Here is a 14,256-nt window from a genome sequence, read left to right on the forward strand (position 1 = left end):
AATGAGACACATATTACCATACAAAAAGAGTGCATTTGGCATGCACGTGTACCCATTAAGATTCATATTTTCCATTGGCAAGCTGCCAGAGGGAGACTTCCCGCGGCGGACCAAATTCGTAAGCACAATGGTCCTAATTCTGTACCCTGTGTGGTGCCCTTGAGGATACTGACTACATCATTTTCAACTGTGATCTAGCCAAATTGTTCTGGAGTTGCACTCGGTCGTGGTTGGGTTTGAATAGTGCCCATATACTTCTTTCGCTAATGTTATTGATCTTGCTAAAACCTTATCTGGGCAACTGAGTAGGATCTTTTGGTTTGGCTTTGCAGCTTTGTCCTGGGTTCCCTGGACTGATAGGAATAAGTTCTCGATTGAACATGTTTTTCCTAACAAGCCTGCTGATTGTGTTTATAAATTGCTTAACATTTTATAGCAGTGGAAGTCTCTGGTTAAAGTCGATGACAAGGAGGCACGGAGTTCCTGATTTCTCGTGTCAAGACCACGGCTGCTGAACTTAACGACAGAGTCAGGGATCCGTCATTGGCCTGATGCTTCTCGCAATTCTTTCTTTTGCCTTTTCTGTTCATAGGTACTCCAACCATTTTTTCCATAACCTTTACACAAAGGAACACCAACCAAGAAGTAAAAATACAAACGAAAAAATGTTCCTTTGGTGTTCAAGATTTCAAAAAAATTGTGAATTATGGAAAAAATGTTTGTGAATTCAAAAAATTTCGTGATTTGAACAAATGTCCGGGAAATGATAAATGCTCACGGATTCAAAAAATGTCCATGATTTTCAAAAAACATCTTGTATTCAAAAACCTGTTCAAAAAACCTAAAAAAATGTTCATGAATTTTTATAATTTTTTTAAAATATAAAAAAATGTGCAAAATTTCAAACAAATTTTCACGAATGTTTTTTAGAAAATAGTAAATTAAAAAATGTTCATAGTTTTCAAAAAATGTTCGTGAGTTAAAAAAATGGTCACTAATTTAAAATTTGTTTGTAATTTTAAAAAATACGAAATTATTTTAATTGAGTTCAAAAAATTACACCCTGATTTGAAATAAATGTTCAAATTTCAAAAAATGTGCACCAATTTGAATTTGTTTTTACGGTTTTCAGAAAATGTTTATGAAATTTGGAAAGGAAAAAATGAAAAAATAAAAGAAAAGACTAAACTAAAAGATGAAATGAAAAAAGAAAAGGAGAAATAAAAAAAACCTGTTTTGGAAGGTTTTTTCTAAGTGGTGGTTTGGGAACGTTCTAGAACCTTCGTAAAACCAGACATGAGCTAGTTGGGCCAGGCCACTTGTACGCTCCGGGTAGCCGAGGGGTATGAGGCGGTCGCTCGCGCATGACCTATGCGCCGAATAGGAAAATCCACCCGCCCTTGGGTGCCAAATTTTGTTTATAAGAACATCTCTAGCCGATCTCGTAAAAGCTCGCGGGCTCGCGTTTTTCTGTGGATTTACAGTACACGCAAAAAAAGGCATGAACAGGTCCTGTAAAGGGGGGCCGACTCATAATTTTTTTACGGGAGGCCCGTAAACCGCCCCCGAATCCGCAATATATACCGGAGCAAGGAGATTTTAGGGTTCGCGTCGTTCATTTCCCCTATCCCCTCCGCCGCAAATCCCCTCTCCTTCGGCGACAAATCCCTGTCTTCCAGCAGCCTTTTGCGGCGCGCGTAGTCACCGGAACCGAGCCCTGATGTCGTGAGCGGGTGGCAGAAGGGGTGGCCGAGGGAGGGTGGCGGCTCGTCGCCTTGCAAGCACTGCAACAACGACGAGGTCGGTAGCTCCTCTCTCTGCCTGCAGGTGGAGGAGTGGCGCAGGGAGCAGCCGCGGACACGCGGCGCTCTCTCCCGCAACGCCAGCCGCCGGCCCTGGAGCAACTTCGACAGGCTAGATCGGACCTCTCGCCCGCGCTCAAGCTTCTCCGAGTGGCGGAGCGCGCGTGGTTCGCGCGCGGAGGAGGCGATCGCCACTGGAGACGAAGCTGCAGCGATGCGGGTGGAGGCGTTGAATGAGGAGTACCAGCTCGCCATCCTCTCCAACTTGCTAACGGAGCACCACCTCGGCGTCAAGAAGGACGGTGGTGATGATGATGCGTATCTAGGTTTTTTTAATATTAGTGTGAACTCTGTTCAGCAATGTAATATGTGGCACGAACCGCTAGTTTAAATTATACCGTATGTGTTTGTGTTTGTTTACTAGATTTGTATTTTCTTACCGTCCGCGGTACCGTAAATTTAGTTTGTCGTAAATTTTGCAGGACGGTGGTTTGCGGGATCACCGGCCTATTAGAGCCCAACTGCTCGTAGAAAAACTCAGAGCCCAACACCATCCGCCAAGTGATAGATCCCCCGCTCTGATCCTTCCACGTGTCCACCGCGCTGTGCGAGAGCCGGCGGAAAGCAGGAGAAGCCGCCGAGTTCATCGCCTCCTCTGCAGAGGCCGTTCCCCTTTCATTTCCTCCGCACCCACCTGCTCGGCGGCGATGGCTGCTCCCTCCGCGGCCCTCTCCATCTCCGGTGAGCCACTTCTCCGCTCCCCGCGTCTCTTTTCTCCGACCCTTGCTTCGGTACTTTCTTCATGGAAACGTATTGGCTTGAGAATCAGATGCGTGTTAATTTGGCCACCGGAACTTCTCTAGAGTTAGTAGACCAAAGAGATTTGCACCTTACTTGTTCTGTGCTAAGGACCTAGGAGTAGATGTGTTAGTTTTGGATCTGTATTGCGGCGTGGTTGCACAAACAACCGCCGCTTCTGCTACTTGCAGTCCAACTTATGGTATGGTCAGAGTAACTGAGTAACACTGTAACTGTAAGTGTGGATTTCCCGGAAGGTTATTCTTTATGTAGATAATATATGGAGATCCAATTGCTCGTATCTTATGAACTCATGGAGCGCTTGTTCTTGCCTGGTGTATAAGTGGAGCTTGGCATTTTAGTATTTTTATGCATTCTGTAGAAGTTCTTTAGTACCCAGTTGCTACTCAGTTGTTTGCTGAGAGTTTTATTTCCTTCTGTTCTGTCACAGGTGGGGCGCATACCAGTGCATTTGGATGCAAGCCGAAGAAGCTGATCTCAAACAGAAATTTCTTGCAGCTAGCAGTTCCCTCAAATTCCCAAAATGCAAATCTTTATGGAAAGTTAACCGTCTGCAGAGCAGAAAGGTCTTGCTTACAATTTGTTACTTGATTATTTATGTTCTTTTTACGGCTGAATAATTACATCTGGAGCACCAAAAGTTTTGAAGTAATCGAGCATAGGCAGCTTCTCCCAGTTTTCATCTCTGTTACATTGTCTCGTGGTAGAGAACAAGTAGCCTGGTTCATTTAGTGTTCCATAGCTCAAGCTACAGCTGAGATGACTGGTAATGATAATTCTTTGTTCATGTTCTGCTCTAGTTGCATATGAATTGAGCACCGGCACGCTGAAATGGAGCTCTATTTTGAATGTACAATTCATATCACTATATCATGCTGAAAATGCTTTGTGCTGTAGATAGCATGCCTACATTTTGGTGTAGACACACATGTTTTGTTGAAAGCGCTTGTTGAGATTCTTTTCAAGTAGATGTATCAGTTACCTTTTAACACAAGTGGTGGAGGTCATATTCCCCAATGGCATCTTCTTCCTGCACCTTGGGTTTGGACTGTCATCTTCACCGATGACATCTTCTGGTACTTTGGTTTTGGACAGAGCTTTGCTATGTTTTGATATCTTGTAATCATTAGAGTACCGGTATATGTTTTTTTCCCGCATTCTGTATGCTTTTCTCAAATTTTATTTTCTGTGATGTGATTATGCAGTGAAGATTCTAAAGGCGGGGGAGGATTCTTGACTGGATTTCTCATAGGGGGAGCAGTCTTTGGAACACTGGGTTATGTCTTTGCTCCTCAGGTATTATCGAACCTTTGGAGTATTCTTCATTGCCACATGTGCAACCTCAGGAAGGGAATGTAAAACCATCATGCATTAATTAACAATGCTCTGCCTAGCAAATATAGAAGTCACAGCATCTAGTGTTCTACCGAAGAACAAACAAAAAGTTACGATCTCAACAAGCTCAAAGTCCACATGTAATACTACAACTCTTAACTAAGCATGATGCAAGTTACTATGTGTAGGTGGTACAGATTATTTTTTTAGTCTAGATGGTTGTTATGGTCTTGAGCGGAAGTACAGAGAAATAGGAACGTGAAGGAACAAGTCAGCACTTGTGCACTGTTGTGGCGTTTTGCACCGGCCAGGTGCGTCTCTGCCATCGCAAGAGAGAGAGGGAAGGAACATGGGTGATCCTTCCAGATCTTGCTTCCCCTATTTGATTATTCAATCTCCTCAAACACCAGCTTGCAAGTAAGAAGTAATGAACAAAAGCTAGAATCTAACTAATTTAATATATCTTGTCCTTATTCAAATCTTTGACATCCAATTCCTAGCTCTTCTTTTTGCGGGAAATCCAATTCCTAGCTTAATGGGCAAGGGAAAGGAGTCTTAGTCCTCTAGTAATGCGCATCAGTTGCTGCTTCTATCTCTGATGCCAGTCTAACGCTTGGCAGACAGGTGTATGACTGGCCCTGGCCCCATGCTACAATCTGTTATCTACTTGCCTTGTTCTATTGGCAATTTTCCACCGGGGGACTATTTGTTAAAAACTTGACCTCCTTGAGCAGATCAGCAAAACTTTAGATACATTGCTGAATGACGACGGGCAAGATGGTAAGCCTGACGAGCAAGGCGTCCAAAGTGTACCAAGGCCACGTAATGCTCAATACTATGATGAAGGTTTAGAGGTAAGGAGCCAAATGCGGTGGCAGTGTGGCACATTTCCAGACTTCTATATGTGAAAGATTAAAAGGTATTATTTTGACAACTAAATATTTGTGTATTTGTTCCAGAAAACTCGTCAGACACTGGGTGACAAGATAAGCCAACTGAACCTTGCGATTGACAAAGCTGCCGCCCGATTGAAGCGTGTCACTGGCAGTGTCGAAAAAGAGGCTGTTAAAGATGAAACCGAAGTAGAACCATTATAGAACCTTTACAGTGTTATATTTTCTGTATAATATGTAAAGTAATATTTCTTTGCAAACAAAGTGCTTTGCCTTAAGTACTCTCAAATCTACAAGTTAATGTAAAGGCTCTTCAAATGAATACTAGTAAAAACAATTTTTACATGGTCAATGCTAGTGCTGGAAGTATGAATCAATGAAATTCAGTTTTATATTTCTTCAGTGTTATTGCTTATGAGTGTTATTTTTGTTAAGTTGCTGTATGAAAACTTATAGCATTTTCACTTAACTTTGCAGATTGAAATATCAACACTGGATGATAATGGAGTTTTGGAAGGAAACTCGAGTGAACAGGGTTTTGTGCAAGGAGAAAGTGCAACATAATGACCATATCGTGTGATTAGCAGCTTTGCCAGGTGAGTCACTGGCCCTGGAATTCATATAGTGCAGACATCTGAATCGAAAGTGTAGTCAACAATGAACCTTGTCAAACTGAAACTACAGGGAGTATTTCGTCGGGCAAACTGATGGGTGCTCTATTCAACTAACCGGCGACACCAAAAATGATTGCAAGTAGTTCGTTGGAGATTTTTTCTGTGCTCAAGCTGTATTGCTGTAGTTCTGTATGCTCTGTCATCGCCATCAGCTCCAAAAACTTTCATGAAAATTGTGTAATTTAGAACTGGTGATCTAAATAGCGGAGTGGCATACGATTCTCTCAATCTGTTGTGTACTAGTACCACTAATAATAGACAATGGTGTGTTTGGTTTAAATTTTCCTAGAAGAAATCAACTGATGGCATCGGAATGGTATCGACTAGAAATCACATTACCTTGGACATCTTTCTCGTATTAAGATGTATTGCTGCAATGCCTGCAAACTCTGTTGTTGCATGAGCTCTAAAACTTCCACTGGAATCAACATATTAGAATTGGTGACCGCAATAGCTGTGTGGCATAGGATTGTCTGAATTTACTGTCTACCAGTAACCTGGGTAAAATTGCCTGAAGAATGAGAACACCGCTGAAAATTCAACATCTAGACTTCAGTATTGGTGGATTACCGATTTGGGCATGTATTAGGCAGGTTTGATGAAACTCCGGTGAAATGGACCTTAGATGAGTTGGATTCTATTTTGCATATGATTTGCAATCCTTCGTAGTTGTAGCTAGTGTTGCTCCATACATGTTGTATCTGAAATTCGGTATCCCCTATAATAAAACCGAAGTAAATCTCTGCAAGTATGTCGTTGAAATGTAATTTCACTTCATCATAGATTAAAGGAACCAAAATAAATTGAAAAATCTATTGAATATGCTGGCTTCTAGATGGGCATCCCGAGACAGAACTCCTCGGTGTCACATCATAACTGTCGCCTGTCGCCTAAACCCTGCCGGTGAAAAACAAAACGATGATGGAAACCAAATCTATGATCAATCGAGGCGCCGAGGCCCACATATATTATACGACATGACATATATTTTGTACTACTTTGCACCCTTTTTTTTCTTGTCCTCTCGTCGTCTCCCCTTTGGAGGCTTTGTTCAATGGCGGTTTTGTCGGGTAATCTTATGCCATTATTCATTCGATGCAAAAATGGCTCGAACTGGAAGACGAATAAAGAATCACACGTAACGAAGGAGCTAGCAAAAGGCGGGCACGTCTCTCCGGTTCACGGCCACCCGAGGCGCAGCTCCAGGTCAATGTCCGTGTCGTTCTCGTCGTCGCTCTGCTGGCACCGGTGGCCGTGCGCCATTGCCACGGGCGTGGAGAGCAGCACATCGTCGCTGGGGATGAACACGGCCCGCGCGCCGGCGGCGGTGGAGTTGAGCACGGGGTACAGCAGCGCGTACTCGGTGGTCGCCGCGGCGGCTGCGGGCGCCTCGGAGACGGCCGCCGCGCCCAGCTGCGCGGCCGCGGCGCCGAACTGGCCGCGCAGCTTGGCGCGGTCGCGGCGGTGCACGTTCATGTGCCCGCCCAGCGCCTGCGCGGACCGGAACTCGCGGCGGCAGAAGGCGCACGTGTACGAGCGCGGCGGCCACGCCCCGCCGCCCATGCCGTCGGCGTCGTCCGCCGCGTCGTCCGGCACCGGGCGCGGCGTCGCCGGCCAGCCCCAGAGCACGGCGGTGGGCTTGAGGCGGTGCTGCAGCAGCTGCTGCTGCTTCAGGAAGTTGTGCAGGGTAATGTGCTTCGTCGGCTCGGTGCTGCTGGCAGGCATCGCGGCAGGTCGGCTTAGCTCAGCTCCCGTGTCAGCTTGAGATGTTTGCTCCCGTGGACTGACGGGACATTCGTGCGGCTGCGTCGCCGGGCATTTATAGAGGCTGCTAGTGAGGCAGTGGGGGTTGTGGGGTTTTGGAAGAGACGGAAGGGATGGGATCGCATCGGTTGTGTCGCGCGTTGTGAGCTTTTGTTCATGTCTGCGAGGTTGCGACACACAGAAACTTGCGCAAACTATGGCATGGGTAGTATCACCTGTGTGTGCATGCATGCTGGGGGCGCAGCTGATACGATCAATAGCTATCCAAGGAAAGCTCAAGCTACGGTTGTGTTGTGTACGTACGGCTCCTGCCTCCAACGCAGAGGGTTCACACACTGTACTGTACGAGCAATGCTATTTTTACGTAACACATCTACAAAAAGCATACACACCAGCACAATCGGACGACGGTTATTCCCATGTTTAGCTCCAGGTGGTTACTATCCCTCTCCGCCCTCCCAGTACGTAAAAGTTTTTGTAAAAGTATACGTAAGACTACCATATTTGTGTACTATTATTATACCTCGCCATATGTCGGGTCGGGTCTAACAAAGCCTACTACAAAAAACCTAGGCCCGGACCTGGCCCGGCCGTCTGGCCTAGATATCAGGCCCAGGCCAAGTCCATCAGCGGAAAAGCCCGCCAGGCTTTGGGGCATCGGGTCGGGCCCTTCTCTAAATCACAAATATGTCAAGCCTAGGCCCAGCCCGGCCATCGGGTCTAGATCTCAGGCCCATGGCTGGCCCGTGGGCAAGATAGGGCCGGGTCGGGTATCCCATGGCCAGGTATAACTGTTATAAGTTTGGGTTTCGGTGAAAATGCTCAACGTACGGGCAATTTTTACGGACGGATGCGGCCCTCCTTAATTCGCCCCACCCCTTGCATTCCACTATGGAGCCGGCCACCCCCATATCAGTTCATGTCATTTCACTCTGTAACTTCTAATCCGTAAAACTTGTTCGTAAGTCTACCAGGGGTTTGGGCCAGAGAGGATTGAAATTAATCTGATTGATTTTTTTTTCAGAGGCATAAGATTTACATCATCAATTAATTGAGGCGATAAATATAGTTTTACAAGTACACTTCGAAACAATGCATCATGCAATACAATTTTCTCTAGTTTCTTAGCACCCGTAGTGGTCTAAAGTTTCGCCTCATCGAAGATGATGTTCAACAAGATTGCCGGCGGGTCTCTCCTCTGCCGAAAAACCCGGGAGTTTCTCTCATTCCAAATTGTCAAAGAGACAAACATGATGAGAGAAGTCGTGGCTCATCTATTGGGGTTTTGCATTCCGATTCTCTTATCTCATCAATCCTTGACGGGGCCCTCCAAATGCCAAATGGATGTATCCATGTACACAAGGCCTAGCCTCTGGATGACCAAGTTTCAAAATCTAAGGGTGTAGCGGCACTTGAAGAAGAGTTGAGCCATGTTTTTTTGCTCCCTTTTATAAAGAGGGCAAAGGCCTCAATTTGTACACCCACGCTTTGCCAACCTGCTAGCGGCCCAAATCCGATCTTGCAAAGCCAATCACACAAAAACTTGAATTTTGATGGAGCCCAAAGCTCCAAACCTTTCAAACCATGTGGTGCATGTGGGAGAGGGCCATGCCCATGAATTGAGCGAGCCTTATAAGTGGTAGCCACTGAGCTCTAATTGAAAATTACTACTGCTCTATATGCTATCGAGACACAAAACGTTCCAAGAAGGAGAATGGTTTATCTACCGTGTACGGGATATCTCGTGCATGGATTCACCACCTGTGGTTGATTTGAGAGTTGTGCTACTTTTTTGGTTGTTGTCAAGAAAAATCTCGTTTCAAAATTTTTTGTTTGGTTTTTGTCTTGTTTCAACGTGTACCATCATGTTTCATTGTGTACTAATAAAAAATAATTCATTTGTTTTGGCTCGGGTTTGCTGATACACAATGAAACATTAAAATACACTTTGGAACTAAAATAACTCAATGAGACGCTTTCAAACAAGATAAATTTTGGAAAACCCAATGGTAAGCAAAGCTAGGCATCAATGATAGATCAACTTATATAAGAAAAACCCATGGACATCCAAAACAACCAATGGTCGAACTTGTGATTTCCATCCCCAAAATCAAGATTTGAGCCAACACCCTTGACAAGGTAATAGCGTACACACATCGACGTTGCCTGGTCAAGCCAATGAGGCAAAATCTCGGGGGTTCACCTGGAGTGTGCGTATACTTGTTATCGAAGCCATCACTGCCATTAACCTTTCTTTCAACTGACACCAACTCCCTAGCCAGATCTGGATACAGAGAGACCGATGCTCACCCCACCCAATGGAGAAAAGGTAGGAAGCAAGTGGAGGACCCGAACGCCCCGCTCGAAGACACTGCCCCACTGCCTTCGACCTTCATCGATGAGAGAGGGAGGACACATGATGTAGGGTTGCAACCATATATGACCACCAATGCAACAACCTCGCGGATCACTAACCATGTTCCCTGGGTAGCTGCCTGGACGTCCACCATGCCTCCTCTCGCCCTCATCGTTCGGATCAAGCCCCCAAGAAGGGGCAACACCACCCAATCTGTTTTGGCACACGTCAAGATTCTAAACGTGCACGCGTCGAGGCCGTGTCAGTCCCACCGCTGAGCACCACACTGTGAAGACTTGCATGCACTAACACCTTCAATCCTGCCACCCCGCACGACCACACTCTGAGGCATAAGATGGGCGACCGTCGTGTCTTCCTTCACCCACTTAAGACGCATGCCAACCACCCGCCCGATCCGCACCTCTAGTGCGGACGAGTCCACCATAGCTGACCATAACCGCCTCCCCTCGTTGCAGCAAAACACCACCAAGCCCACCATAGTCGACACTACCACACTGGAGAATGTCCGCACCGGTGCCAACGTTGCATGAGGTTTGCGTGGCGATGGCGAGGGAAGGGAAGGGGTAGGGGAGGTCCACTATCGGCTAGCTCGTGGCACCAGGAGTGGTCGCTGGAGTTGCATGGGAGTGGTCCCTGTTAGTGACGACGATGATGATTGTTTTTGGCGGCAACAACAAAGTCAATATCGGTACGAAACCATGAAAATAGCCCAAGGGGCGAAAAATAGATGGTTTTTCTGATATCAGAGCCGGAGGACCATTTAGAATGCATTGGTCAAGTTAAGAAAGACGAAAAATATGTTTTTCTCAATACAATATACTGATTATACTGATTCCGTTTGATCTGAAGCCTGAAAGGCTTAACTTGAGTTATCATCGCCCAACTAAAATTTCCTAACATGAACATGTCTCTCACTAGCTAGCTAGCTAGCTAGCTGCTTCAGGAAGGTAAAAGGGTCCGGGAACAACAGCTGGTATATATAAAAAATCGGCAAATGGCATTGCTGCCGGCAACATTCAGAACAAAACCAGCAGCTCACATTCCAGCTAGTCGATCAGCTACGTACATAATTACATTCAATTCTATACCGTAGTGACAAGGCCTCTGACGTCCCGGAGCTACATATGAAGAAATCCAAACCGAACAAGTAATTAAATGTACAGCCTGATAGTACTAGGACCCGGGTCTTAAACTAGAACGTCCGTCTTTGATAGCTGCCACACGGCTTCAGAGCAAAAGGCAGAGTGAGTGAATATTCTTCCCAACACATAAAACTAAACTTACAGGCGCATAGCTCCCATGCTATATTATCTGGCCAGCTGTTAGGGCTGTATCTGTTGTCTCTATCAAAGCTTGGGCATCGGCTCCTCCGCCTACGTGCGCGTCCTTGCAAGGAACACCCCCATGCGCTTCTAGAACCCATGCCGGATTTGGCTCCTTCTTCAGGAATTGCAGCCATGTTCCCCGGTTTCTAGAACCTGAGTACTGGGTGTACTTGTAGTTACTGGGTGTACTTGTAGTTACTGGTAACAAAGGTTGTCGTGGTCAAAAACCTCCCTGTCGCGAGGTCCAAACCTTGGTGCGTCTCTTTGTCTTCCTCGTGGCGGTGACTATTTTTGTACTGCCGGTATGCAGCGAAACTGGGCCGCTTTGTTGTCGAGCGAGCACGCACCAAGGGGGGGATATTTATTTTTCACCTTACTCGCGCTGGGTACTGCGTGCATCCGCCGTTGTTCACCACGGGCTTGATGGGCGCTTTTTTACGTGTTCATACAAGAACTATGTATCTCATGCGCCGAGTGCTACGTTTGTGAATCATGTTCTGTAAATTTCATTTGACACAAGGCGTGATGTGTGTGCTACGTAGGTGTGAGTGAGACGTGTTCTGCTCCAGCGGGAGAAAGCGGCAAGTGTGTCCACACTACTAAGGGGAAAACGCATTTTTCAAGGAAAAACTTCCTCGCACTAAACGAGAGACCTTGGTTGATTGACCAACATAGGTTTTTTTTTAGTAAATTTTAAACAAGAGAGCTAATACAATAAGTTCTGACTAACTGCAGTTAATAAAATAACTACTAGCAACATCAAACACCTAGCTAGCTAAAAATAATTTTCATCCTCATGTTCACACTATCTTATTTTCATGGAATCACGCTTTACTAGGAGCGATTTCCCTCCTCCTCTCTCCCACTAAACCCTATGAGTTAGGGCGGTGGCGCCAATCTACCTCTCCTTCCTGGCGAGATCAAGGGGCCCTCTCCCTCCGTCCATTGCTTCGGCGGCAGGAGGGGATAGGAACCCGCTGTTTTAAGACCAGCGGTGGTAGGTTTAGCCTTTTAGTTTAGGTTTTGATCCCCATTCATTGGTGATGAGGCGATGGTGCCACCAACGGCATGGAGTAAATCCTCCCCGCCTCGTCCTCGTTTCGATGGTGCTTCTCGGCATGTTAGGGGGCATGTTTTCTAGGTCGTTTTTATTCTTTTTGTGCAAATTTTTCTTGGTGGCGCTGTCCTATGCAGCGAATAATGCGACCTTGCCTCTTGGTTCTCCAGCTCTAGTTCTGACCGACAGAGGTTAGCCAGCTTCGGCTTCGTTGAGGAGCGTGTGAGAGTTGTGTTTTCCGACCCCATTTGACTAGACCTGGGGCGTTATACATGCCCTCTCGATGTTTTCTTCTTCGAGACCACGATTTGCTACACACATTAGTCTCAATCATCTTCTGTCTACCCGTCCGCTGTTTCTACAAGTACTTGGGTTTGAATAAGTTTGCTCCGCTGTGACGTATGTCTGTGCTTTGCTCACGGCACATCGTTGATGGATGCAGAAGTAAGAAGACTTTCATGCCTCCAAGGGTTTAGATGTCTATAATTTTTGTAAGGGTGTTTTTGTATGGGGTCTTTGGTATATGGCCTTTGACCTTTCCACGGAAAAACTAGAATTTACATGGAGTTTATTTGAAATTTGATGAAAGATGTTCGCCGACGAGCAACTTGGAGCTTAATGATGGATTAAATTCAAGCAAGTGGGTCTCACATACTTGTATATGTGGCTTCGTAAAACTTTGACACTAAATTTTCAACCTTGCATTCAAATGATAAAATTTTCATGAAATTATATAAAATCTTTCAGAGATGGCTTGATGCAAAGAGGATCAATTTTGTTCATTTTGGCGGGTCCGTATGTCCAGATAGGTCTGACTAGTGTGTGGGACACATGAATTTCATTGACTTCTTCCATAATGTTATAACTCGTTGGAATTGGAAGACAAATAGTTGTGCACACACCCCATACCTCACTACCCCCTATTAGAGCATCTCCAGCCGTTTGGCTCCCCAGGACGCCGAAAAAACGCGTCCTAGGGGCGAGCCGGCGAGATTTTCGGTGTGGGGGCGACTGCGTTCCCAGTCGTCGCCCCAGGTCGGCCCCAGGGCTAAACGAATTCGGCGCTTTTTTGGCACAAACTCATCGAAATTCATCCAAACTCAGCGACATTCATTCAAATTTGTACAAAAAACAAATAAAAAAACAAACACGGCCTAGCTACGCCGTCCTCGCCGCGCCTCGCCGCCGTCCGACTTCTACATGCCTAGGCGCTTGTAGAAGTCGGTGTAGTCTGCGCCGTCGCCGTCGTCGTCTTCCTCGTCGTCCTCGCCCTGCCACCCGCCACCGTCCCTGCTGTAGCCCTGTCCAGGGTCGCCGATGCGGGATGGCCCGGCCTCCTCCTCGTCGCTGTCGAGGTAGAGGACGCCGTCCACCTCGCGGACGGGGCGGGGGTGGCGCGCCTTGAGTTCCTCGAGGGCGCGGCGCTGGCGAGCCACCTGCTCGCGAACGTAGTCCTCCCTCGCCCATCTCATGGCTGTCTCGTCGTCGGTGGCCATCGCGAGGTGCTCCCGGTGAAGGAGGCTCCGGCTCGCGGCCTTCCTCTAGGATGGTCAGGGCGCCGCTGCGGGTGCGGCGCCCTAGGGGGACTCCCCCGCCGTGTCCTGCGGCTCAGGCTTGACGGCGAAGGCCGCCGGTGAGCCGCCCGAGGAGGAGGAGGTCGTCGCGTCCGACAACTGCCGCGGCATCCACGAGCTGCCACGGCGGCGAGAGAAGGACGGGGGTGCGGGGGCGGGGTACTCGAGGTGCGGCGTGTTGCCGGCCTCGATGTAGTCGAGGACGTGCTCGAGGGTGCGGCCGGGCACCCCCCACCACTCGCGCCGCCCTTCGGCGTTGTGGCGGCCGCGAGGCACGACGCTGTTGGTGGAGGCGATCAGGCCGTCGCGGCGGTGGTCGAAGTAGATCGTCCAGAACGCATTGTTGTCGGGGGAGTACGCCGGCGTTCGCCGCTGCTCCTTCGCCAGCGACGACCTAATGCAGGCGATCTCTGCCCGCCGGTCCGCCCTGGTGGGAGCGGGTGGCACCGGCACGCCGCCGGCGCTCAAACGCCACGCGCCTGGCACCCTCATGTCCGGGGGAGCCGGGTAGTCGGCCTCAAAAAGGAGGCGCGCCTCCCACTCGTAGAGGTGGCGGCGGCCGAAGCCGTTCTTCGCCGCGGAATCGCCCGGGTACTGCACTGCCATTGCTCGTCGGCAGGGGAGTGGAGTGTGCGA

General features: G+C 47.7%; 1 protein-coding gene across 1 annotated transcript; it reads left to right on the plus strand.

Annotated features, from left to right (window-relative positions):
* The first annotated feature begins 2,389 nt into the window (after positions 1 to 2,389).
* LOC119356395 lies at positions 2,390 to 5,837 on the plus strand. The gene is made up of 7 exons (XM_037623353.1): positions 2,390 to 2,543; positions 3,052 to 3,187; positions 3,827 to 3,917; positions 4,691 to 4,810; positions 4,916 to 5,038; positions 5,327 to 5,445; positions 5,534 to 5,837. Exons 1-6 carry the CDS (start codon positions 2,510 to 2,512, stop codon positions 5,411 to 5,413), a joined length of 591 nt encoding a protein of 196 aa, XP_037479250.1. The 5' UTR covers positions 2,390 to 2,509; the 3' UTR covers positions 5,414 to 5,445; positions 5,534 to 5,837.
* The last annotated feature ends 8,419 nt before the right edge of the window (positions 5,838 to 14,256 follow it).

This window comes from Triticum dicoccoides, chromosome 2A (assembly GCF_002162155.2).
Source record: "Triticum dicoccoides isolate Atlit2015 ecotype Zavitan chromosome 2A, WEW_v2.0, whole genome shotgun sequence".
NCBI lineage: Eukaryota > Viridiplantae > Streptophyta > Magnoliopsida > Poales > Poaceae > Triticum > Triticum dicoccoides.